At 37.9% G+C, this 26,009-nt stretch overlaps 2 protein-coding genes across 7 annotated transcripts in view; one reads left to right on the top strand and one right to left on the bottom strand.

The window, feature by feature from the left end:
* NADK (NAD kinase) overlaps nucleotides 1–11,606 on the top strand; it is a 48,617-nt gene extending 37,011 nt beyond the window's left edge. For all 3 annotated transcript variants that reach the window (XM_072883693.1, XM_072883691.1, XM_072883692.1), the window contains 9 exons: nucleotides 1,969–2,098; nucleotides 2,648–2,756; nucleotides 2,999–3,084; nucleotides 3,389–3,491; nucleotides 4,337–4,488; nucleotides 5,009–5,108; nucleotides 5,739–5,896; nucleotides 7,074–7,156; nucleotides 8,244–11,606. In XM_072883693.1, the coding sequence (XP_072739794.1) occupies nucleotides 1,969–2,098; nucleotides 2,648–2,756; nucleotides 2,999–3,084; nucleotides 3,389–3,491; nucleotides 4,337–4,488; nucleotides 5,009–5,108; nucleotides 5,739–5,896; nucleotides 7,074–7,156; nucleotides 8,244–8,391 (1,069 nt within the window). In that variant the 3' untranslated portion in view covers nucleotides 8,392–11,606. The remainder of the gene's footprint in view (nucleotides 1–1,968; nucleotides 2,099–2,647; nucleotides 2,757–2,998; nucleotides 3,085–3,388; nucleotides 3,492–4,336; nucleotides 4,489–5,008; nucleotides 5,109–5,738; nucleotides 5,897–7,073; nucleotides 7,157–8,243) is intronic.
* A 3,309-nt stretch (nucleotides 11,607–14,915) lies between these two features.
* LOC140661689 (uncharacterized) overlaps nucleotides 14,916–26,009 on the bottom strand; it is a 14,157-nt gene continuing 3,063 nt past the window's right edge. The window contains exons 4-9 of one of the 4 annotated variants that reach the window (XM_072884244.1): nucleotides 24,333–24,478; nucleotides 22,522–22,698; nucleotides 21,596–21,709; nucleotides 18,411–18,497; nucleotides 16,258–16,405; nucleotides 14,916–15,772 (exon numbers count right to left, since the gene is read on the bottom strand). In XM_072884244.1, coding sequence (XP_072740345.1) covers nucleotides 15,741–15,772; nucleotides 16,258–16,405; nucleotides 18,411–18,497; nucleotides 21,596–21,709; nucleotides 22,522–22,698; nucleotides 24,333–24,478 — 704 coding nt within the window. In that variant the 3' untranslated portion in view covers nucleotides 14,916–15,740. Of the gene's footprint in view, nucleotides 15,773–16,257; nucleotides 16,406–16,556; nucleotides 16,729–18,410; nucleotides 18,498–21,595; nucleotides 21,710–22,521; nucleotides 22,699–24,332; nucleotides 24,479–26,009 lie in introns of those variants that run through there. The other 3 variants (XR_012045840.1, XM_072884245.1, XM_072884246.1) reach the window with 3 other exon arrangements.

The raw sequence follows: 26,009 nt of genomic DNA, 5'->3' as shown, positions 1-26,009 counted from the left end.
TTTAATTTTATGAAATGAACTTTAATATAGAAAATGCTTCCTTAGTCACCATTTGTATTGGAAATAGCATATAAAACTCCAGCTTCAGTTCCTTTGCAGCTGTTCGGCAGCAATAAATGCATTAATGCAACTCTTTCTATTTTATTTTATTTTACTTTATCTTCAGTTTAGCTATTGGTTGGTTAGTCAAGTCAGAGGAAGCCTTCCAAATTCATAGTTGTCTCAGATTCATGGCAATATTCGAGACCGAGTATGGTGTCTTCAAAACGCCCTTACGCTGAGCCAGGAGATTGGACTAGACTATCTCCAGAGGTGCCTTCCAACCTCCACTATTCTATGATTCCCTGACTGTAAAATACAATGAGATTAAATATAATGTAATGTTGAAAGCCTGTATGCAATACTGAGCGTAACTGCGTATTTGTGTTCTTCTGTGTTACGTAATAATATTTAGAGAGACACGGCACTGTTTGTTAGTAAAGGTTATTGGCATTAGACTACTTCAGTAATCTATAGTTTCTGCTGTATTTGTAGGTAGAATATAAGTATTTTGGAAAGTAAAATGAGCAGGTTATTCCACCTCCAGCATAATGATCTGTTTTATTTTAACCCTTGAAGTGCTAAATCCAAATCTCTTTGTAAATCTGGCTTGTTCAGCATTTATACTAATCTGCTTTGCTTTATGGATTATATCTGCACTGTATGGAGAAGGATGGGATGCTTGTAATACGCGAAATACAACTGTGAAATTATGTAGCTTAGAAGTAGTTAGAAATGAAGAAGGAAAATACAGTTGGGTATTCCTAAATCAACTAAATGTATTATGGAGCAACATGAGGGTTCTGTTACTGAACCCTCTTGAAAGCCGCAAAATTATTTGTGTACGTATATTTAGTTCTTGAGGTTCTCGGGTCTTAGAATGCTGTCCTGACAGTAGGCAGACAGTAGTTTTAAAATACGTTTTAATTTTTTTTTTTTTTTCAATTTAAAGAAGTAGTTGTGCTACTTTAAGCAGATAAACTTGTTTTGGGATCAACACTAAAATAAAATTAATATATAGGTTAGAGTTTTAAAGAAGTTTTGCACAAAAGTTACGTATGCTTACATATCTGTAATGTTTGCCTGGAATAGAAGTATACAGACATCTGTTCCTGTTTAAGCCCTTTATTTATGAAGCTTTATGATGGGAAGTGTAAGAGTTGCAAATGCAGACTTCCCAGAATAGAGTTTATGTACTATAGTTTTTTCATAGTTGTTAAGGGTTATCTTGAGGATTTAGTACAGATGACCCATCTGAATATTAATTATTTGCCCTTCTCTTGTGATAGTGTTGCTTAGTGTTAGTAAAAAAAAAAAGGTAGAATTTGTGTCTGCGTCTACAGGCTTCAAACCGTATTGAGAAAATGTGACTGTATACTGTTATCAGTGAAAAAGTGCTGAAGGAAACATTGCTAAAAAAGAAAAAAAGAATATTTGAGTTGGAACCATTGCACTATTTTTTAAGTTTACATTGACTTAAGCTGTTTGACTTACAGTATTGGATGGGAAAAAAGTTTATGCTGTAGCTTTTTCTGATTCTCTAATTGGATATTTCTCCTTATTTTGAGTCAGCTTAAGAGGAGAGAGCACTAAGACAAGATAGAGGAAAGCATTATGGCTGGAAGCATCAGGGAAGATGTCGGTTAGTTCAAGAACTTGATCCAAGAGCTTTTGTAATGCTTCTGTTAAAGTCCCTGTTTGCACGCGTTACTAGCATGGTGTAGCAGTTACAAGGATGGACACCTTAATACTGTGTTACCATCTTAATATAGTAAAGCATTGATTGGTTTCATGGGGGAAAAAGCATCATTACAATACGAACTATTGCATCCTTCTTTCTATTGTTCTAGGACTGTGTGCAATTATAATTAAGGATATATTCTTAACAGACCAGAATGTAGTAACATTGTCTTTTTTTCTGTTCTCTAGGCACATTCAGGATCCAGCAAGCCAGCGGTTGACATGGAACAAACCTCCCAAGAGCGTCCTTGTTATTAAAAAGATACGTGATGCCAGTCTGCTGCAGCCTTTTAAAGAGCTCTGTGTGTATCTTACTGAGGTAATGAAATGTAAATTCAATTTTTTACCATAATTTAAAAATTTACATCTAAACCGTTTTCAATTACTGATTCTGTTGAATGTGGAATGTGCAGAATTGTATAGTGCAAGCAAATCATTTTACCTATTGCCTCTGGAAGTAGTAAAACTTGTTTCAGAGCTTAAGATCAGTACTTAAGCACTTGAAGTACAGAGCTTAAAAAAAAAAAAGTAAAGTAAAAACTTTCCTTCATTCTGTTTGCAATTCTAAGTTACAGGGAATGGGATATAAAATGGGATATAAAAAGCTTTAAGCCTTGAACAAACAGCAGTGTTACTGTATCATGTAATCTGTATTCCAAAGTTTAGTTGAATTTATTAGATGGTCTGTGCATGCTGCAAAATTCTCATTAGAATTAGACCACACATTAAAAATAAACCCCACAACCAACAGATGCAGACCACTTCTGTAAAATATTACTTATATGTTTTAAACTAATGCAAATGATGGGGAGAGTCAAATTTTGTCATTTTAAGAGGTTATTAACAAGCTTATCTTACCTCTCTTAAGGAGAACAATATGATAGTGTATGTAGAAAAAAAAGTATTGGAAGACCCCGCTATAGCTAATGATGATAACTTTGGACCAGTGAAGAAGAAATTTTGCACCTTCAGAGAAGGTATGGTAATGATTTATTGAAAGTAAAGTTGAAGTATATTGCTTATTTGTCTTGGTATTTCCTTAGTCGTCAGGTCAAGTTTGTAAAACTAATGTGTCTTTTGCAAACAGCTGTTGTTACATCTTAGTTGTCTTTTTTTGTATTTGTGAGTGAATGTTGACAAGCTGCGCTTAATTTATGTTAGGAAATTAAGACTGTTGATAAAACGTCATCCAAAACTTCTATTTCAATGTTGCTTCTAGATTATGATGATATCTCCAATCAGATAGACTTTATCATATGCCTGGGAGGAGATGGGACCTTACTTTATGCTTCTTCGCTTTTCCAGGTTGGTCTTTATGAGAAATAGACTTAAAGACCTCTTTTCTTTTTGAAGTATTTGAAGGTTGTGGGAATTTTTTTTGTGTTTTTTTTTTTCCTTTGTTATTCAGGACAGCATTTGTCCTTTGCTATTCATTCCTTTTTTTATCAAGCCTGTTTTACCCTGTACCTTCTGAAAATAATGTATTTAATGTCTTGTTTTTATTATGCATAGTTGAAGTTACATCAATAGTCAAAATATTTACAGGCAATTAGTTGAAGTATGAATTGCTTTTATTCAGTAGCTTTTAAATTCTTTTCTTTATTGATAGGGTAGTGTACCTCCAGTTATGGCTTTTCATCTGGGATCCCTTGGATTTCTTACTCCATTTAATTTTGAGAATTTTCAGTCCCAAGTCACTCAGGTTATAGAAGGTAAATTTAAGGGGACAAGGTGTGGTGTTTCTTTTTGTTACATTTTCTGTAGCTTTTTCCAAGACTAGTAAATTTTCTTAACCAACTCATTTAGGTTGTCCCACAAGATTGAGACACAAGAAATGTATACTAAACTAACAAACGTATTGCACTGCATTGACCCATTCAGTGCTGCTTTCTGTACTATTCTGTAAAGGAAAATGGCTAAGAAATATCTTTGTTCTGTGTGGAGTAAACAAGTAAAAGATGATGCAGAATTTATGTTAAATGACAGATAAACGTACAAATAGAGTGTAGCTTTGACGTCTGTGGTAGTCTGTTTCTCTAAGCAGTGCAGTGCTTAAATACTGAGAAGTTAGGCAAATAAAATATTTGAGGAAATAAATACTTCATTTCTTCAATATGAGGTTATTTGAGTTGCATCCAAAGTAGATTCCTGAAAAGATGTATAGAATTCTCATGTTGCTAGATTGTTGTCTTTTAATAGGTGTTTCTAATGCACCGATTTTCTTTAAGCTTAGCTTTTGTCTTAGTGAAGATCACGTGAGCCTAACGGTGTTTTCCAATCTTGATCATGTCCATATAAAACTTAAATTTTCTTTTTACATCATGAGGAAAGGGAGGAAGGACTGGGTTCGAATTTTACTTTAATTTTGCTCATTACTAGTAAAAATTATTTTTGAGCTTTACCCAAATGTCAACAATTATCTTGTGAATGAAATTGGGAACCCTGAAAGCACAGGCAGTAGACGGATGGCATTTCATACAGTTTGCTTATCATTACAGGTTTTATTTACTATACTACGTATCATTTTTGTGTGCTTTCTCCTATATTTCACTTCTAGGCAATGCAGCGCTTGTTCTACGAAGCAGGCTGAAAGTGAAAGTAGTAAAAGAGCACAGAGAGAAAATGACAGTACAAAATGGTATAGAAGAAAATGGAGTAGTGCCTACAAATATAGAGAAAGAAGTGGGCAAGCAAATTATGCAATATCAGGTCAGAGGGCAAAATAAGCAAAAGAACTAATATGCTGTTTATAAATTGCTTGGTACTTGTTTTATTACAACTTTCCCCTTTTCATTAGTTTACTTACATTAGCCCAGTAGTGTGGGACAGATCAATATTGCTCTAATTCACAATATGTGCACTAAATAATGAAGAAGTGGTGTACCTCATTACTTTCTGCAATCATAAGTGCTAATGTTGTACTTTCCTGTAGTAGTATTTTCCTTCTATTTTGAAAAAGTAATAGTTCTAAAATGGGATATCCCAAAGATTTTTGTAAGTGAAAAGAAAAACCCTGCACATTGTTAGTAACGAGCTTCTGGAAATAATTCTTAACATCTAAAAACTTCAGCTGGCACTAGATAAGACAGAAGTGTAAAGAGAGTCTAATTTGGCAGGTACTAAATCAGCATGAATTTTTCAAAGATCTGGAAAGCATGTTTCAGCTTGTCACTTATTACATTGCCAAGTCAGCAATAGTGGACTGGTGTAATATTTGATGTCATGGCAGGTCCTAAATGAAGTTGTAGTGGATCGTGGTCCTTCTTCTTACCTTTCCAATGTAGATGTCTTTCTAGATGGACACCTGATAACAACAGTGCAAGGAGATGGTGAGTCTGCTTCTTGAGTTAAATTGCTTTTCAGTTCATGTGTAGACTGTTGCTATTTTACTGGAGGATTGTCTCACATGGAAACGAAGTCTCAAGCTTCGGTTCACTGGTGATAGAAAACAATAGTGTGCAAAGAATAGGTATGTTTATTCATTGGTAACTAATGCATTCCACAACGAAGCATTGAAGTGTTGTAAGCTTTGTTTATGGACTTGTGAAGGCAAGTGGCAGTTTCTTTGTGTATGATATGTTAGGGCTAAGGGCAAGAAATAGCTCAGAAAAAATTTACTTGGATATTTGGAATTTGCTGAAGGCCTAAGTTCTCAACTCATGAAATACAAAAGTTTATCTTTAAAGCTCTTACCCTTAAAAAAATGAATGTCACTGTTAGGGTTGTGTAACCTGAGATCTAGAAGTTTATGCAACTTACATGAAGCTGTAGAACAAACGTGCTGTGCTAGGATTAGAAGAGAGTTTCTCACTTTGTGTATTAGACTGCAATTCTCCTGTGAAATACAAGTTGATACATTCTCTGCTTCATTTTCATAACAGTGCTATTTCTTAGTCGTCTTCCAAAATAACACATTGATTGTGATGCTAATGTAAGTGAAATTTTTGCTCCTTTCACAGGAGTCATTGTCTCCACGCCGACTGGTAGCACTGCATATGCAGCTGCAGCAGGAGCTTCTATGATTCATCCAAATGTTCCTGCAATAATGATCACCCCAATCTGCCCTCACTCATTGTCTTTCAGACCTATTGTTGTTCCTGCTGGAGTGGAACTCAAGGTTAGCTTCTGTTATGTTATTTCTCTTTCGAAGTTACAAACTTTTGTAATAACCATGTGAACCTGACCAAAGCAGAAGAGGTTAGGAAATGCTGTGTATGTCCTGCATTCTTTCATTTGTAGGAGGATCAGATCAAGTCTGGTTGAAGAATGCATCTTTGTTTAAAATAATATACCCACTAGTGGAATACTTTACACTGCTTCCTACAGGATTGTAGTTGTGTAACGTTCTGCAAAATGGGAATACGTACATTTGCATTCTGACTAATAAAATTTTACATGATTTTGGCTAAAGTGCATGTAAATCAGTGGTGTTTAACGGAATGAAAAATTCTACTTTCATGGCTAAAACAACAAATATTGCAGGTTTTGAGTATATTGGTAGAGTTATGTGCAATTCACTAACTATTTTTTTGTTAGTGCTGTCTTGCAGAAAAAAAGGCATGCAATACCTGAATATAAAATGGACTTAGTTAATGTGTATTTTTAACAAATACCTATGTGTAAGGAAGAACCCCTTTCTGCTTGTATCTGTTACAAGCCTCCAGTCTACTTAAGTTGGAAAAGAGCTAGTATGTTTAGAAGGGCTTTCCTAGGGATGTTAGAAGATTAGCATTAAGAAATAAGTGTGTGCTGTTTTACAACATAAATTGAATGTTTATTCATGGCACTGCTCTCAGTCCATGATTACTTTCATGTCAGTGGGTGTTACTGGCCAATAGTAGTCAATTCTTTTCTCTCAATAGGAATGTATGGTAAATATGAGCAAAACTTCCTAAATTTGACACCTTTAGATTCATTATGTATTAAAATCTGTATTTTCTGGATTAACTTTATTATTTTTCTTGAAAGAGAAGCTAAGTCAACTCATGTTGCTGGATTAAAGCATGCACTGGCTGTAACTGGAAGGTCTTTCTGGTTTATGACCTTGTACTTATAAAGAGGGGGTTTACTGCATGTAGAAAACTACATGTGTATACACCAAACGTGAAATTAAGGTTGGGAACTTGTGTGGTATGTTACTGCACTGTTGTTATGGACGGATTACAAATTTCAGTGCAACTGTGAAGTTGCAAAGAGTCAATTCTGTACTCAGAGGGAGGATGGAGCAGGTGTTTGTCCCTTGCTCTTGAAGAATAGGTTTTGGACCTGAAGTTTAGTTCTTTTCTCTTTTTCAGATTATGCTCTCCCCGGATGCCAGGAATACAGCATGGGTTTCATTTGATGGAAGGAAGAGGCAGGAAATATGCCATGGAGACAGGTCAAGCCTTTTTTTGATTGTAGCATCTCTCTATAAGCGTAGAAAATACTGATTTATGTACTTCTCTCATTCTCTAACATCTGTCAAAAGGGTTGCTGGCAGTGAAGAAACAAGCTTTTATAAACCCTAACACCTCTTACAGCACAAACTGTGCTAAAAGTATTTAATTTCTAACCTGAGTTTTTAGATCTTCGTATGAAAGCAAGTGAAATGTTAAGACACAAGCATGTAAACATTGCATGCTTGGCAAGGAAGATGGATGTGTCTTTAGAAAATTCTGTAAATTTAACTTTAAATTTAGGAGTTTGAGAAGATATAAACCCACAGGAGTTGCATGTAAGCAGTGGCTCTGAATAATGCCATATGGTTTGAACTGTGTTAGCTTAGTGAATGCTTGTGGTCACTTGCAATGCTATTGCCTTGAGTGAGCAGAATGCAGGGTGGGACACTTCCTCAGTTTTTTCTGTGCAAAATGTGGTGGCTTATCCTCATGGGAGGTGACTTAAGGTAACTGTGTGATATGTGACTGGTAGACTTGCTATTCGGCATGACTTTTTTTTTTTTTCTTGGTCCATACAAGTTGTCAGGAAGGAAAACGTATAGGTAGCATGACACTCCATCTTGAACTGTTTGTATTTCCTCTGAGGTTGAAAGATCTATAGGATAGATCAGGAGACTAGTAAGGATTCAAACATGAGATTTGGCCCTTTGTTAGCTGCGAGACTTCTTAGTGCTGTTGCTTATAGTTGAAACTTAAAGGCCAGGGTGGTGACTTACATTTTGCTATGTCCCTGTGTTGTTGATGTGAAGACCAGCAAAAGACTGCAGGACATCATGGAGTGGGTTCAGTATTCTCACTGTGTCACAGAATGCTGTCCACGGTGCATCTGTTAACAATTTTAAGCCCTGTGTTCACTCTGTTTTGATGAGCCTGCAGACTTGGTTATTGCTTGATTATGGAAACCCACTGTTTTACCAAATTGGCTGAACATAGCACTATGTTAGCTAGTGAATAGAAGATTTTTTTTTTTTTTTAAATTGCTATTCATTGGCCTTGACTGACTGGAGTATTCCTGTGTTGTTGCAGTATTAGCATCACTACCTCTTGCTATCCCCTTCCTTCGATCTGTTTCCGAGATCCTGTGAGCGACTGGTTTGAAAGTCTGGCTGAGTGTTTACACTGGAATGTTCGGAAGAAGCAAAATAACTTTGCTGTTGAAGAAGAAGAATTTTGAGTGTCTACATCTAACAAGACTCATGGGAATGGAAAGTGGCAGTACCCCTTCTATATGCTTGGATTTTTAAGCTTTTGGCTTAACAAGTGTGGTCACCATCTCAGACATATATAGTGACTATAGTTTATATCTGTCTGATCTGCTGATGGCTGGAAGTTATTGTGCTACTTCCTGTCCACCAAGAGGAGGAATGGAAGAAATTAGGCTCCGATTGTTGTAATCCGATGTGAATTTCCTTCAAATGAGCAAACTGAAAATGGATTCTTTCTGATTGGTATTGACAACTGCATCTGTAGATTTGATTGTAATCTATAACTTACCAATAACATGGTAGGCTGAATGTAGATACCTAATAGAAAAGTGGCAGTAGAAAAGTGGCATTAAAATATTCTGTTTAATTTGGTATATTTGTAATTCCATTTAAGACTGCTATGGATATAAAGGCTCTAAGAAATTTTCTTTAAAAAAAAAAAAGCTTCTCTTTGTTAGCTTAAACACGTCTTGCCCAGAACAGCTCCCCATCAAGGCAGCGCTTAAAATAGTTTCTCCTTACTTGCGAATGTGACACACTGTGAAGAAACACCCATGAAGGATGTTTTTTATTAATAGATGGAACTAGTAAAAAGAAGTATATATTTTTTTAATATATATACACATATATATCTCTCTCATGCCCATTTGAACAGTGTTTGACCCTTGGCTGTCATCACTGCGTAAATATCCACAAATAGCATGGACGAGCATTAGCGTGGACTTAGTTGGTTATTACAGCGATATCTATTTTTGTAGCTGAGCTAGTTTATAGCTCTGTTGGTGGGAATCATCAATGTGTTGTTTTTTCTTATTATTTTTGCTTGATTCTCTGGAATAAATGGTAGCATTAGAGACTGTAAAGTAAAAACAAAACAAATCTCCCAACTGTTCAAGAAGAATCTGGACTTCAATTACTGCTATATTGTCTAGTTCCACTATTGTCTTGAGGAAAAGAATATCTTATACTAGGCCCTGTATGCCCTCAACTTCCATAGATACCTTCCAGCTCTTGGTGCTGAGTAATACAGAAAGGGATACTGCATTGGTAGGCTGATAAATGAGAGGACACATTCCCAGTAGAGTAGCAATGGTGCCTTCAGCACACTCAAGATATTCTAAGTCTTGTATTTACTTTTTTAAGATGCTTTCAAATGTTTCTAACTTCTCTATGTACATATTTTATTGTGTGTGCTTTTATGAAAGAAAAAAAAAACAAAAACCAACAAAAAAACTATTTGGGGAAAAAAGGGTTTGTACTGTACTTTAACTGAAAAATATCAAACCCAAGTATAATGTTTACATTTATGTTCTCTGTGGTGCAGTCTCATGATCATACTATCCACACTTCAGCATTTTCAAAGTCTTGCTGCATTGGTCATTAAAGGAATGGACATTATCTGTTAACTTTAAGCCTATGGCATAATATTGTAGAGGAATTAATTTACTGATTAAGGTGGGATTTCCTTGAAAGTGGAGTGAGAAGCTCTGTTGAACTTTTCATGATTGTCTTATGTTGTTTATGTGGTCCAAAGTGGTAATGGGAAATGTATTAATTTCCAAACTGCCTAACCTGCTGTCCTCTGATGGTTTAAATAATGTCTCTTCCATTTTGGATGCTGCCCTAGTCTGTCTAATTTTATTAAAATCCAGGTGAGAGCACTTTTCCATAAAAGAGAGGCAAACTCTTGGTTAATGATACAAATCGCAATGAAAAGGTGTTAATATAAATTAATACTCAGTTTGTACATTTTGTAAAATAGAATATTGGTTTGATTTGGTCTAAATAGATCTTGTGATATCTTGGAGAATATCCAGATAGCTTTTGGGATTTATCTTTCACTTGAATCTGCAGTAATTGTTTTATCACTGTTTTGAAGCTGCTTACGGGTTTCCTAGGTGGAGTATTCAGTTATTTAATAACTGTTTACTTTTTGAACTATGGAAGTGTCAGTCTTTCTGCTTTGAAACTATTTTATTTAAACATGCAATAATTGAGAAAAGGAACAGGGTATAGTGGCTGTATAAATGTATTGTTAAGTGGAAAACAAGCAGAATACTAGGCACGCTAGGAAGAGGAAATCATTTTGCGGAGGTGAGACAAAATGATTAATGAGCCTTATCTAGTATTTTTTTAAAGATAAAACTATATTCAGCACTTTTTATTTATGCTTTTTATAATAGTAAAGCTATTATTGACTGAATTGCCGACCTTTAATTTTCAGAGTGCATACTTCATGCAATTTGTAATCAAAACTTACCTAACTACTTTCTCTAGATTAGATCTAGATCTAGATTAGGAGTTGTCTTTAAATTTATCACGTACTGCAATTGCATTGCTGGCTTTGAGGCTTCTGCAGTTTTGCTTGTACAACTATTCCCGCTTGATAACAATCTTATTTGGATCACTGATCAGCCAAGTAGAGAGCTACAGTCACTGACTGAAGGAAAGTAAGTCACTTGATGACTTTAGTCTTTGCTTTTTCTTCAAAAAGCTGTGTGGATTATAATTGTACTAGCTGCTTTATATCAAGACACAACCCAAATTGTGTTAATATGTTACAAATTTATCTAGCTGTACAAAGTCCCTTTTCAAGGCCTTTAATCTGCAAACCAGCAATTCACAAGCAGGCTAGTGAGGTTTAAACAGCACTCAAGTTTTGCATATTTAACTACTTAAAGTGTGGGTAACTTCTGTTCAAACCACAGCTGAACCAGAAAAAAGCTGTAATGCAGCTTTTCAAATGTTTCTAACATTTGATTAATGTGGTTAATCTCTCATAATGGTTATATTGGCAATAAAAACTCATTTTGCTGATGTAGCTTACTCAGAGTAACTTGTTTAAACTGTACTAGTAAAATAGGTTTTTGCTGATTAAGAGCAGTATTTCCACTATAAGGGTTTGTAAATGTCACTGTACCTACAAATCCTTTCCAGTCCACAAAGGGCCAAAATGGAAGCTTGGAAATTAATTTGGGTTTGTTTTTTTTTTTTTAAAGTTATTCTCTAGTAGAGAGTTTAAGAAGTTATTAACAACTCATGTAGTATGGAATAAAGCAGTGTACTGAATTTTTAAAAGAGGAAAAATCCTGTTACATATTGTTAATGCTTTGAAAACTTGTTTTAAGTATTGTTGAAAACAAATATTTTTCAATCCTTTCAATAAAATCTTTTTGTAAAGTTGGATTTGTAAAGCAGCATTTTGACTGTTGCGAATATAAAATTAGGTATACACAATTACTTGCTTGGAAGGCAGATGTCCAGCGTGGGTTTTTGACACATTGTCTCATTGACAGTAGCATCTGTTTTCTAGAAATATACCTAAGGCTGTTTTGAAAGTATATGTCTGATACCAGTCTTTTCTCAAAAGTTTCAAAATAAAAGCTGGATTTGCTGTGCAAGTTGAAACAAATCTTCTATACAACTAGTTGGGCTACATTAACTACTCTTTTGAAGGCCCAAGAGTAGAAAAATGAGGGGAGAAAATAGATAAGGGCAATAATATGAGATAATCTCAGATAATTTGGATACCTAGTAAATTTAAGATTGAAAATGTAGTTTAAATGCCCATTCTATCCTTGCCTTTGCACGTTGTAACCAAGTTCTAGACGCTTCTTCCATGAAACTTGTGGCTAATGATTATGACCAAGAGTCTTTCTTATGATTGCATAATTAATCTGTAACCTATTCCAACAGTTCATGCATGTCAAATAATTGATACATGTGAGGAAATATCTTATGCAGGTAATGTAGCTGTTTTTAAATGGAGTACATTTGCTTTACAAGGTACCTTAGAGTGAGTTTTCCATCTTCTCATGCCTGGCTAGTGACAAATTCTTGCTGTCCATGGCCAAAACAACAACCCACCATTTCTGTGACAGTGGCACTCTATTGCCTATGCATAAAGCAGGGAAATAGCACTGCCGAAGACCGGACCCTCATTTTGCAGATGATTCTTTTGAGAGAGGTTATATGCAGTTTGTTAGTGCTGTCTTGCCAGAATGGTGGCTTCTTACCGTTTTCAGTTGAAACGGCCCAGTTCTAGCATTGAGAGCTGTAATCGCCATAGTTTGTTGAACCGGCAAAAAGTACTCTCCACCCCCCCAGTCTTTCCAAGCTGAGGTATCAAAAATTTTGGCACAAAATCAATTCAGCTGGGTTGATTAAAAAATGGCTGTATCAATTTACTTGGGTTTTTAAGTTAGGAGAAGTTAAAGTAGCCCCAAATAGGAAGATTGGCCATAAACATGTGTGAAGCTTGAGGCCATCTTATTTTAGTTTTACCCTGCCCTGCAGCGTGTCTACGTGATGAGCTGAGATGGATGTTGGTACCAACATCTAGTTTAATCTAGATTGTTCACATAGGCATCGGGTGGCAGCGTGGATTACAGCCGTCTCGGGAAGTACAAAAAAATCTCTCATACTGGATGTGAAGGTCAACACAGCTTGTACTTGCTGCTGCTGTTCCCTGAAATAATAAATTTAATTTAATCTGGGTCTCCCTTTCTGTGCAGCAGTCCTACCTCTTGATGACGGTGTTGTGCTCCTTGTGCAACTGTGAGATGATTTACTGCATTGCTAATGAAAGGAGTGGTAGAGACACACATAGCATTTACAGTGGTATTAGGATTTGTTTTGTAAAAGCATGATTATGTTCTAAAGACAATTTGAACTAGCTATACCAATTAATGACTCGTTACTGTGGGGCACAGGATTGCAAGGCCTACATGCTCTTCCTTGCTTTGTCCAATTATCTTTGTCTTTCTGTGATGTGCCCTTCTGACTTCTCCGGAATCCCAGTCAGTATCAGCTGTTGCTCCTGTGCGCAGCAGCTGGAAGCTTTTTTAAGGGGAGTCATGAGCACAATGGGGAAAAAGAGTTTGGTCTCATGTATTGTCCTCAAACAGAAAAGCAGGAAACTCTACCCAGAGAAATGCAATTAAAGCTACCAATACTTTGTAGTGATGGGAAAATAGCAAGTTGATTCGTTTTTTCAGTAATGCACGATGAACAATTGAACTCAAAGGCTTGAACAAAGAACAGGTAGAAGATGATAATGCAAAAATGAAGCGTAGGAGTGGTTTGGACTTTTTCTTCCTGTTGGGTGCACTTATTTTACTGCATATGAAAAAGCAGCCTCTCTACATGCTGGTTTTGAGTGATTGCTCATATAGCATGGAAAAGAAGATTGCTCAAAGAAGGGGAAATGTGTATTTATCAGGTGTTATGTAAAGAATTTGCACAAGTTACCTAAAACTGAAATCTCCTTTTACATATCATTCTGGGTAAAACTTGCTAAATGCTTTTGACAGGGGAAGTTCTTGATGACATGTAGAGCAGTAGCTTCCGTTTGTTTGGTACAGCGTGATTTGTTCCCATTGTTTTCCTCTTCTATTGGCAAATACCAATAAAAAATGTGATGAGTAACTTTGGATTTATCCAAAGTTAACTTTGGATTTAGCTGGATTAATCTCCTGCTTTAATAATAGAAAATGTGAAGTTGGTTGTCTGAACCAGTCGGTTTAATGACTGTCTGCATCCAGGATTAGAATGGCTGGGCAAAAAATAAAGTGCTTCAATTTAGAGTAGGCCAAAGATATTGTCTGCAGATTATGACGGGATTGTGTATCGGGAAACTTTCACAGATTCAGCCCAGTAGCTCTTATCTACACAAGTATTAACTTCAAGACCTTGTGTAAAAGAACAGGCAGATTTCCACAGGAACTTAACAAGACCTTAGTCAGGAATAAGAACATTTTTCTGTGAAAATACAAAGGTTAATTCCCCAAGGCATAACAATACATTTCTGCTTTTGGGGAGATAAATGTTTGAATGTAATCACAACCTTTTTCCTTCTCATGATCCAGTTGTTTCTGCCATCTTCTTGCTATGAAGATATAAAAGGAGCATAGCACAAGCCTACTTTCTTCAGCTAATTTTGACCAAGTACAGGCCTACTCCAAGATCGAAGTCTTCCCTTACTGGTCCTGCTCTAGGCAAGACCTGCTGCTTGTTTGCTTGTTTTAGAAAAGGACTGAATATGTTCAATTGTGTTGCTCGATTTCGGCAACAATTCCTAGTCACATTTTGACTTGTGGGATGAAGTCACAGTCATCAGCTGGTACTCTCGTGCTTTCCCTTGGTACTGTCAGCTGTATGCAGTCTGACCACCGATGGATGGATTTAACCTCTTCACGCCTCCACTGTGCTATCTATGAAACAGATTTGTTTCAGGTTTAGAAGACTAGGATGAGATATTTATTCTTTATAGACTTTTTGAGATCATCCTTGTAAATTTCCCTAATAAATAAACTATTTTAACTACTTTTTGTAGTGTACGGTTACCTACAAGTTAAAGACGTATCTGAAGAGGAATGTGACGGCAATGTTCACAGCACGTGAATTGCAGTTCCAGCCTCTTCCATACTCAGTTTGTAAACAGGCTTCCCATTGAACTCATGCTGCTGATATGAGAAATAATTACCCATGCGCAAACTGTGTTTATACTTTATTAAAAAATAGACAGCCAGTGGCTAAAGGTTCCAATCAATAAAATACCAAACTTTTAAATTACAATATTAAAGGCTTATTTTAACAGTCACCCTTGTGTATGAAATGGCACATTGGTTAGATACACTATAGGAAGGCATGAGATTACATTGCGTAGTTTTCATGTGTACCTGGCATTTAAAAAAAAATAAAAAATAAAAACCAAATTGAAATATTCTGAAGTCAGAGGAGGAACAAGAGCCCTAGCCATTCTGTTGGGGTTAAGCCATCACACAGCCATAGTGGAGATCAGGGAACACAGCTGTCATCAAAACAACTTCGGGGCTTGACCTCTGTTCACCAACAGATCTGGGTTGAGAAATGATGGTAGGGCAATCCACTTCTAGACTCAGTAATAAAAGATGGGGGTGCAAATTATTTTCATTATGTTTGTGTATATCCAGAAAAACAGCATTTATATTAACAACAGTCTCTACTCACATGCATGTTGTGAACCTCCTGCAGTTACAAAGCAACATCAGGAAAGCAAGGAGTGAAAGATGCATTGTCCTGTCAGCAAAACTCATTGAATTGAGAGGATTACTGTTAATTTCCCCAGCGCGCTTTGCTTTTTAAACTAAGTTACCAGCTGCACTGCTATAGTTCCCTAGCACAATACAAACCAAGAAATGTATAGACATTTTTTGGAGCAACTTTCCCTACCTCTGTGAAACTGACCCATTATCTTACATCCTGAGTGCGAGTACTTGACCAGAACTTCCCCAGCTATGATTTCACTCTGTAAGAGCTGCAGATACAAGGGGGATGCTCAGGAGTCGATCCTTCCATAGGAAGAAAACACTGTGGGAAGAAAGGAAGATCAGTCAACACCAATGCCTAGCAGCATTTATGTCCTTCATGTAAAAGGAGGTTTGGGGAGTTTAAGATTAGTGGCTCTCTAGGTCTCTTTATTCTGTCTCTCTTAGTTATTATAAGGCAGTTATATGGCATGATAAAGAAGAAAAATTACATCTATCTTATATGGAGGAGATTTTTCCACACAGGCCTGTTTTTCTGGATAGCAGCAGTTCTTGCATAGGTTGGAAGCAACTTTGACTTAATGTCAGTTTTCTTCAGGGAGAGATCGCATGTTCCATCCAAGCTTCTGAGCTTTGTCAGGCCAGTAACTTCTGAGGCTGCAGTAGTGCTTGATGTCATTAGGGATCTGCCTTTTATTGTGACTATCCCTAACTACTTTCCTGGCTCGACAAGCTCTCTGCTTAATTGTGACTGCGATACAATAGGCTACAACCTTCATAGTTAAGTTAACCTTTTCAAGTACTTACTTCTTTCTCTCAGCCCCTGCCCAAAGCTGCGGTAGACATGAATCAGTGCCCAAAACAAAACAGATTTTATTGCAACAGAAATGCAAGCGCCGATAATGAAAGCAGCTTCCAGAGTGTAAGAATTCCCTTTGCCCCACTCCCTTATCACCTGCAGGAAAATGGAGACATACAACAATCAACACCTAGTGCCATAAAACCCTGAAGCCATAAAATGCAATCAACCACTAAATTTCTGAAAGAAGTCACTAGATAGTAACGGTGTGCGGGGGGGAAACCTGGTCACTTTTAAACCGTCTTACCTTCCTGATTACAGGACTCCCTGGCTGCACGCTGACTCCAGCTCAATGCATTCTACCTTCTGATCTCTGCATCATTAAAGGCATATGAAAACAGTATTGCGCCCAGATTGAAAAAACAATTAAGCTGGAGATAAGGAAACCAGACTTCATCCTACATCTCAGCCTCTTTCCACTGTAAAATATAGAATGAAGTTATGTTCCCTGGCTGTCATTGTACTGTTGTTGTCCCGCATGTCTGGGGGCCGGCTTCATGATCCTATTTTCATTCACGGCTAGCCTGATTACTGTGCTTACGACATTTGTAATTGCCTAACCTGTGCTTTTTGAGGGTTCTGACACAGAGAAAATGGTAACTTTTAATTAAAAGCAACGGTATTTATATCCTGCAGCTATCTACTGCATTGAAGAAGGATCGCTGCTCCCATGAACAAAGTATGATCAGGCACGTTAAAGCTAAGACGAGAGACCTCTGCAAAAATCCAGTACTGAAGGAAAGGTACGCAGTACTCTCTTCCCACTTCCTGCAGGTTTGAGTCACTGCTCCAGCAGGCCTCGTGACTATCAGGATGAGATTTAAAAAGGCACAGTTCTGGCTACTGTGATTTGTCAACAAACCCAATGGTGCGTATCCCCAGTCAAGGCAGGTTATGGATGTCCTGGCCAATTGCGGTGCAGTTTGTTTGTCTGTTGAGTTCTGTCAGTTTTCCTGTTTACGCTGCAGAGGGTTGTTAAGCAGCTGCTAGATAGAGTCAATCTGGCAGCTTTTTCAGAGCTGAAGTAATTAATGGTAAGTGCAGTTTACTTTTTTTTTTTTTAAATTTTGCCTTTCAGGTAGTCAGATAAAAGATGCTAAAAAGAACTGGTTTGGAGAAGTGACTCTATTACAGGTCTCTCTAGCACAGAGGAGATTGCATTTGCTGGGCACTCTTGCGTGCTCATTGTTGCTATGCAAAACTGTACGGAGACCTAGCTACTTTGAAGTTGTTATGTTACTCTTATGTCAGAAGCCACCACCTGTACTTTTCTTCTTAACTGCAATAGAAGTAAAGTATAGCCACCACAGACAGTGTGTGGTCCTTCTGTGCTTTGCCAGTGAATGATTAGAAGAGCCCGATTTGACTGCATACTTTACTAAATAGAACCCCAAGGACTTGGAAGACTGCAGCCACTGGACTTTTATCAGTATCTGGAGACTATTTATGTGATGTATGAGAAACACTGGCTGCTATCAGCATTCGAACCCTTCCCATGATGAACAATCTGCTTTGCCCTTCTTCTTCCTTACCTCCTTTCACACATGTATTGTGGGAGGTGCTGGGGCGCCCCGGTGATAAGTGCTATATCACTATTATAGTGCCAAAAAAATGCCTAACATTGGAGTTTGTTGGGCTTGCGCTGTCTCTTGTTTTGGCTACATCAGGATCGACAGCTGGGGATGCTGCCTAAGAAATTCTTTGAAATATAATGACTTGAGGCCCTGCAGATGGTCAAATGCTCTGGCACCACCGGAGACTTCTTGTGAAGGAGGGGAGGCATTTTTGAGAGGCTGTATATCTTGTACTGGAAGATTTTGTTATGTCTTTCCCTAACCATTCTGGACACTTCGCCAGTTGCAGAGAATTCCAGGGCCTCTCCCTCTAAGTAATCAGTTCAACAGCAATTTGACATGGTTCCTGTCTTGAAAAGTTGATCCTGAAGAGATAAGACGTGCCTGCTGCTCTCCTTGATTCTAACAGGAGCGGCAACGCAGGGGTATGCTCAGGAATGAGGCACCATGTTTTGGGCCCAAGGATCCAGTAATGAAGGCCTCCAGCCTTGCTCCCCATTACTGAGCAAGTAAGTTTGATGAATTACCGTGTAAAGCAGGTAGATGAGATAAACTACTTCAGGTACATTCTGACTTAGAAAAATCCACACTAGAGGTTTCAGTTCTTTTAAAATCTGTAAAATAAGATGAGATATATACAGGTTTATAACTCATTGCTATATACTCTATAAAGGCTATATATAGTTGATTTTTCAACAGCATTTCAAGTGTTGGTCTAGCTGAGTTCTCAGTTGTAACTTTGCTCTCCACTTGCCTTCTCTACCTGTGTTTTTTTAGCAGGAAATACAGTCTGTTTTCCACTGAGCTGGGCCAGGAGAGATGTTGGTGAAATCAGAACTGGTTGTTTCATGGGCACATCCTGACAGCTATGTGTGATTTGAGCCATCTTGGCATCCTCTTGAGCTCTGCCTTCTCATACGTACAGTACAACTCCCAGCTAGCTTACATGGAGAAGCAGCTGACTTTTCTGAGTTGCATCTAAGTTGATGCACTTTTTCTTTGGGTATGCTCAGAGTTTTCTCTAACAAATTAATGTTTTCATAGCTAAAACAAGTCACATAAGAAAAAAGTCACATAGCTTTCAGCAGACTGAAAGCGCTCTGTGACTTTTTTCTCCACCTTTGCTTCTACTACAGAGAATTAAAGTCACTGAGAACTAAAATGTGGGAGGAGCAAGAGGATTTAACTGTCAGAAAAACTTTGTTCCACAATTAAGTATAGGACTTGGGAAAGAAGAAAGGATAGACTACTTTCCAGCAGGTAGTAACTTTCAGCAGTCCTGAACTGGAAGGGCAGGTCTGAGCAAACGAACAGCTGAGTCACTGTCAATGGAAGCAGTGACTGCGCCAATGCTATGATAAGATTTGACGCATCTGATCAACCACAGATTCCCCCCAAAACCAATACTGATCCTTCTGCAATGGTAAATATATGAACCTCTACAAAAGCATTAAGGGAATTGTCCCTCCCCTAAGGGAGTTTGTCTGTTCTCTGCCACCTCTACTATTGTCTCCATTTTCTGTGATACTGCATAATGCTCCTCTTAGGATAAGACCAAAAGGGAAAGGAAAACAAAGGCTGAGAAACAAGAGGAGGGGGAAAGAGAGAGTTAGTAATTAATGGGAGAAAAGAGGCAAAATAAATAATGGAGATAGGAAAAATAAATCCACTAAGTAAATGGGAGAGCACATATATAAATAGAAGAAAAATAACGAATAATCCCCTTGTGAAATGGCATGTGCATCAACCCAGAAATAAGGGAACATGAGGTTTAGCTGTGCTTTCAGGTACTGTGGTTACCAGAAAGGACTGTGTATGAGGCGCTTCCAAGTTTTCCCTTCTATTAGGCCTATACCTTCTGGTGGGTTATGTATGTCTCCATACCTTTCTTACATAACAACCTCATAGCAGGTGCAGTTATTGCGAGCACCAAACAAGACAGTGATACCTGCTTCTCTACTGCTGCATCCTCTGCCAGAAGCTGATTGTGAAAAACTTGTCTGAACAGGGTAAGGAAAAGGAGTTCCTATTGGGACCCCTCTGTCAAGCTGTCTACATGCTCCAGCCTAAGACAGAGTAATTTTTACCTTGGATACAAAGCTGCCAGACTCTCATGAAATGTATCCACCTTTTCTCAGTTGCTGTTGCCCTGCAGTGCTGCCAGTTACTGAAATACAGCACTAAATTTTTTTCATTAATTTTACATTTGCTATTTCTTAGTTAAACAAGAAGCTCTTAACTTCTTCCAGTAGAGAAGTTAGTCATGTACCTAGACTGGGTAAAAAGTAGCTTTCAAGTGGTTCTAACATAGACAGTTTTGAGCAAAGGGCAAGAATATGTACTCATCCCTAGGACGTTTACTATAACTAGTTGAACTATTAAGAAAAACGTTTGCGATTGTTGAAAGCATAAGGAATATAATGTATGTTAAGACATGAGACCATCTAACTGAAGTCCCTCTTTCTTTTCTTAGAAGAAACAGTGCCTCTTTGAATGCCTAAAGGCAAATCAAGGAGAAGCAAAGAATTTATAATCTGTGAATGGCAACTGGTCAGATCAACTTTGTTTCTGATGGTGGGGGAAAAGTAGCTGAAAGGTTTACACTTTTAATCCTAGCAGGAAAATAGACATGGTTCTAATTGCTCCCTTCTCTCCACACCTGATACAATTTAACTGAAAGCAAAGATCCAGTGCCTCACAAAGGTATATAAGGAGCTCCCAAGAGGAAACCAAGCTATAATATCCCTGTCTGCATTCCTGAGTGTCACACTCACAGTTAGTCCTGTCTCCGTTTCTCCATTTTTCCCTGCTGGATAGCTGTTAGTGGCCACGACACTCCGAAGTCCAGGAGAAAGATGATTCTGTGCAACTATTCACCTAAACTTACTGAAGTATTTTAAAAGCACAGTGGTTGGTGCTAGCTCCGTTTTTAGCAACAAAAGCAATCAAAACACTTGGAAAGCTGTAATTCAGCTGTCAGGAATTTTTCTGAATGGCTAAAGTACACGCCCAAGGAGCCTAAAAAAACCAACAAAACCCAAACCACCTAAACTTCTTCCTGGTAATAAAAGACTCATATATCTGATGTACTTTGGCCCTGATTCTGCAATCATTCTTGGAACAGAGCTCTCAAGATTTCAGAGGAAGTTCAGCCTGACTGACATGAAAAACTACATTTCAAGTTCACAAGTCCTTATGTTAACCTGAAAACTGTCACTCACCTTTAAAGAAGCTGCCCCAGTAAAGGACCACTCATCTTTTTGGTGTGGTTTCCTAAGGATATAAGGCCTGTGCAGTCTCACTGTGTCTGTCTATCCATCTTCATAATAATTTGGAGGACTGTTGCCAGTTTCACCTAACCTTGTCAGAGAGGTAGAAATATTGAAGATATTGTGATCCTATAGGTTTCATTAAAGTAGGTGATCAAGGACTGAGAATAAAACAATGTCCCTCAGAAAGGAATAATGATAGTGTGACGTTGTTTCATCCTGTATGCTCAGCTGAGGAGACATAGATTTATAAGAAACCTGACTTCATTATTGTTGGTGCTCTTGTTTTCTGCTGGGATCCATTCTGGCTCCCTTCCACTTAGCAGTATTACATAGAATGGGATGGCTGTGACTTCCCAGCCTGTGATAATTGCTCAGGGCAAGATCTTGTAGTCTCAGAAGTTGACTATTCTTGCTTGTGTTGCTGTTAGCTTAACACTTACTGCGATGATGCTAATGGACACCTTCAGGCAGGCCCAAAGAACCCCTGTTGCTGAGATGATGTTATGTAGAAGGGTGATCTCATGCAGGCTTATCAGCAGAATACACAAGCAGAGCTGAAAGAGAAGAGGCAAAGATTTGGTAAAATTATTAGTTTGAGGCCATACCGCCCACCAAAAAATATTTGACATAAACTCCCAGCAACAGTAAGTTGGGCACAGGTCTAACGGCTAAAATTTTTCCTCTAAACCTGGCAGACAGTACAATAACGGGACACAAGGACAGACGTACTTCCCTGTGTGCCATATTAGCAACAATGAAGAACAGGGAAGGCAGTAAGATGTGCTCTAAATAAAGCATAAGGTAATAGAGGGTAATACAGTAGTAAAATAAGAATGAAGGGTAGCGTACAGAAGTACAAACGCTTTCTAAGCAGATCTTGGGCTCACTTCATTTATCTGTAACTGCAGGTTGCTATCTCGCCCTGATTGCCCTGCTAGGTCAGGCTCCCCTCTCCCATCCCAATATAATTTTCTCAAATGTAGGAGATGGCTAGGACGGCCAGAAAGCAAGAGACTGTAGGCTGAGGTGTTGGGCAGTGATCATCTTTCTTATTTTAGGAGGCCATGTTGGGTTGGAGCTTCTGGATGCAATTGTTTTTATGGACATACTTCCCAAAAATAAGATTCAGTTTTCCGTTTGGGCAGGACAATGATAAAATATACATTGATTCATTTCTGTCGATTTTAGCTAAGCTTCCCTATAGCAAACACCTGGAGAGATGACCATTATTAAGCTAATCTTATCTAAAAAGTAAGATACAGGCAGGATTGCTCTAGGAAGTTAACAGTTCAGCTCAGCTAGTCTAATTCTAAGATATTCTCAATAGGAGGGAAAAAAGGGAACCCAGGGGGAGGGAGTTCTGTACCTGTGCCTGAAGATCAAAGGTCAACATGGAAAAACAGAGGTTCAACATGAAGTATTGTGACTGTAGGCTTTCTAGAGCACCACCCACTCGAAAGGCCATCATGCTTTGACTCTGAATGAGGATGATGGCACAGATCACATCAAAGGAGCCAACCAAGAGGATCAGAATGAAGCGGGCCTGATGGGAAAGAGAAATAAGGATGTGACTGGCCATGCCGAAACTGGGACAGTCTTTAACCTTAAATCTTCTAACTGGTAATAAAAGAATAAAGGAGTAAGGAGAACCAGGCTGCCTTCTAATAGCATTTTAAATAGACACCAATTTAAGATGACTGTTTGCCACACTGTTAAGTAACAAAGATCAGTCCACGATTTTTGCTATTTGTTGCAACCACTTGGTAATAACTGTAAACTCACACTGGCTACTTCGGTTTACGTTACCCTCAATGTAGTAGTTTTACAACTCTTAAGAGAAACATAACCTTCGCACTCCCTGTAATACCGTGATGACTTTTAGCAAGGTTTTGCTTGAGGTTTTATCATACAGTTTGAAGAAACAGCTTGCTTTGGCAGAGACTGGCTCTAAGCTTCCTGTATGGCATAAACCAACTGGTAAGAATCTTCCCCACTGATTTCAATGGGGGCAGGGGGTTATTCTGAATGCTGCACTCACTAAATTTCAGAAAACATTGGTTTTCTCTCGGTTGTATCCACAACTTTGCTGGCATTCACACTAAATGTCTGCTGCTTTAAAGATGGCTGAAGTGGCAAAACATCCTTCATAATTACACAGATACGAGAATATTTATACTAGTATGCCTTATTCTGGCTCAGAAATTTGGCTCAGGAAGTAGGAGTTACAGTAATCCAAGTTACTTTTATAGCAGTAAAAATAAGTCCTTAACAGTACAACTTCTACACCAGGCTTTACTCTGAGGTTCTTGTTTAATATATTAACTGGTGACTGGGATGCATACCTTAAAGTAATTTGCATCTCTTTGACACTTGTTCCTTATTGACCCTAACAACCCAGTTTGCTGTAGATAAGTATGTTGAACTAAATGTACAATTGATAGGTAAATTGAATAGGCAAATTCTGCTTTGCTGCATCTTCCTAGCTTGGTTGCCATCTCTTCTATTGAAGAATAGTTTTTGGATGACTTCACAGCAAGGAACCTCCCTCTCACATTCGTGATAAATGTGTGACCACAAAAGGGCAGGACTTCTCAGACACACGGCAAACCAAGGTTTAACTACAAATCTTAGTATCACGTAGACCCTCGTATTACATTTTATTGTTACAAAATGCAAACAAGATAATCGGGAACAGCAGCACCTCCCCTAGCACATTGTATCTTTTTGTTTCCTTGCAGCAGGTTACCATAACTCTCTTAAAAACACACTGCTGCAGTTAGGGAGCAGTGGGGCAAATGGCTATGTCCTTGCATATAGACTTGCGATTCCAATTCTGTTCATAAGCTAGATTTACGTGACTTTAGGCCAGTCATTTTATAGATGGAAATCTGAAACAGAGTAGGTGAAGCAAAGGATATCTTCTGCGGTAATCCAGTGTGAGCAAAATACTTTGATATCTATGTTACTTTCAGATACTGCCATAAAGAAACCCATAGAATAGCTCAGAGAAACAGATTTGCAGTTGTGGAGGTGCACATCTTATTATTCAATAGTAGGAATAACTCAGCCTGCTTGTTCTCTGTTATCAGTGCCCTCATCACAGGTATCTTGCCCTTCTAAGATTTTCAAATCCAAGATGTGGAGAAAAGCAAAGTTAATTAAAGCCAGGAGACTAACCAGGAGTTTCGGCTTTTGCTCAGCAGAGAGAACTGTGAAGTTGACAATGGAACGAAACATCACTAGCAAGATGGAAAGAACAAAGACGATGAGCTCCTGGCGATTCTCCTGCAGGATTCCTCTAGTCACATAGTACACACAGAACACTGGGAAGGAGAAGGAAAGGTCAGTTAGCAGGTGAACACGGATTGCACATGGAGCAATTTTTCAATATGCTTGATCCAGGTGACAAAATGGAAGTATCAAGACCGTGTGACTTAGGCTCCTCAGTCAAGGGCATATCTTTATTCTTACCAAGGAGCCTGAATCAGATACTTAAAATGAGTACTCCCCCCTGTGTTTAGCATACAAGAAATGAAATAATTTGTTAGATTTTTAAATTACTAGTGAAGTAAAACTTGGAAAATGGCAACATACTAGCCATCCAAATTAATTGGCAGCTGTGGTATGTTATTCTATTGACCAGTATGTTGAATAGTGTATTTGAATTAAAGGAAGCAACACCATTTTTATTAAAGAACTGAAATTATATAATCTTCCCAGTGAGTGCAATTCAAGTGACTAACCAGGAATTTACTACTCTTACACATACCTCTACAGCATTGTTTGTGTGGTTCTGACCACTACAAATGGCTCATGTGTTGAGCTGAGCTTAGACAGGCTGGATTCCTGACAGTTTATTTTTGTTGTGAAAATTTTGAAACACCCCACCCCACAAACTGTAGTCCAGAAAAGCACTGGTTCAGGAAAGTTCCAAGTTATGTTTTTATAAAGTACATCAAAACCTACCACTCTTAACACCACAGTTACTGTTGAACTCTATACATCTGTTTTAACAAAGGTTAAATAAGGAAAAGGCTTTCCTTTCACAAAAACAGGAATTAGTGCTTTGTTCTTATACAGGATGCTCCTGCAAACACTAGTTAATTCTTACCACAAACAAAGTAACAATAGACTTCTTTTTCCAGAGGGCTACTTCCTGGATTCCGGACATCAAATAATCTAGTTTTGCTAGGTCGGGACATGGGGACAAAGCATCATAGAAGTTTTCGAAGTAACATAATAACTTCAGTCTCTCTAAACAAACCTTCTAGTGAATGAACTTCCTTTTTCACTTTTATTAACAGTGGTTGAGAAAAATGATAATGACTGGCAAATTACAAAGCGAGTCATGCGATTTTTTTGCATGCTTATGACCTCAGAAAGACCTGAAAGATTTAAGACAGTACTTCCCTGTTTTGCAAATTTAGCTGCTAAATCAGAAGTCTGTACAAATAATTTGAAAACAAACTTTTTTCTGAGCATTAAGATTTTTGCAGAGATAGCATATGCACATTTCTGAAATAAAGGACATCCCCTTGTTTTTGGTAGGTGAATGTTTTTCAACAAATTAAATCCCAAACCCTCTTTCAAGTTAATATCTACTGGTAAATCCAAGAGATTGTTACGGCTGGGGCATCTATTTTTCTTTAAAGAACTATTATCAGTTCTGTTGGTCTTTATCTACCCTATGGAAAACATACGGTTCTGGCATGTTTATGGAGGTTAGCTTACACATCTTAAAATCTCAAGGTAAGCCAATAATGGTTTTAATGTGTTCCTTGAATGACGTTATCTTTACTGACTAATATGTTGAAACAGCAAATTTTGTTTACATTAAAACTTGGAAATCTGAAG

The sequence above is a fragment of the Ciconia boyciana genome, chromosome 19, assembly GCF_034638445.1.
Source record: "Ciconia boyciana chromosome 19, ASM3463844v1, whole genome shotgun sequence".
In the NCBI taxonomy this organism is placed as follows: Eukaryota; Metazoa; Chordata; class Aves; order Ciconiiformes; family Ciconiidae; genus Ciconia; species Ciconia boyciana.
Note: the sequence above shows the minus strand (reverse complement) of the source record. Positions and strands in the feature narration are given on the sequence as shown.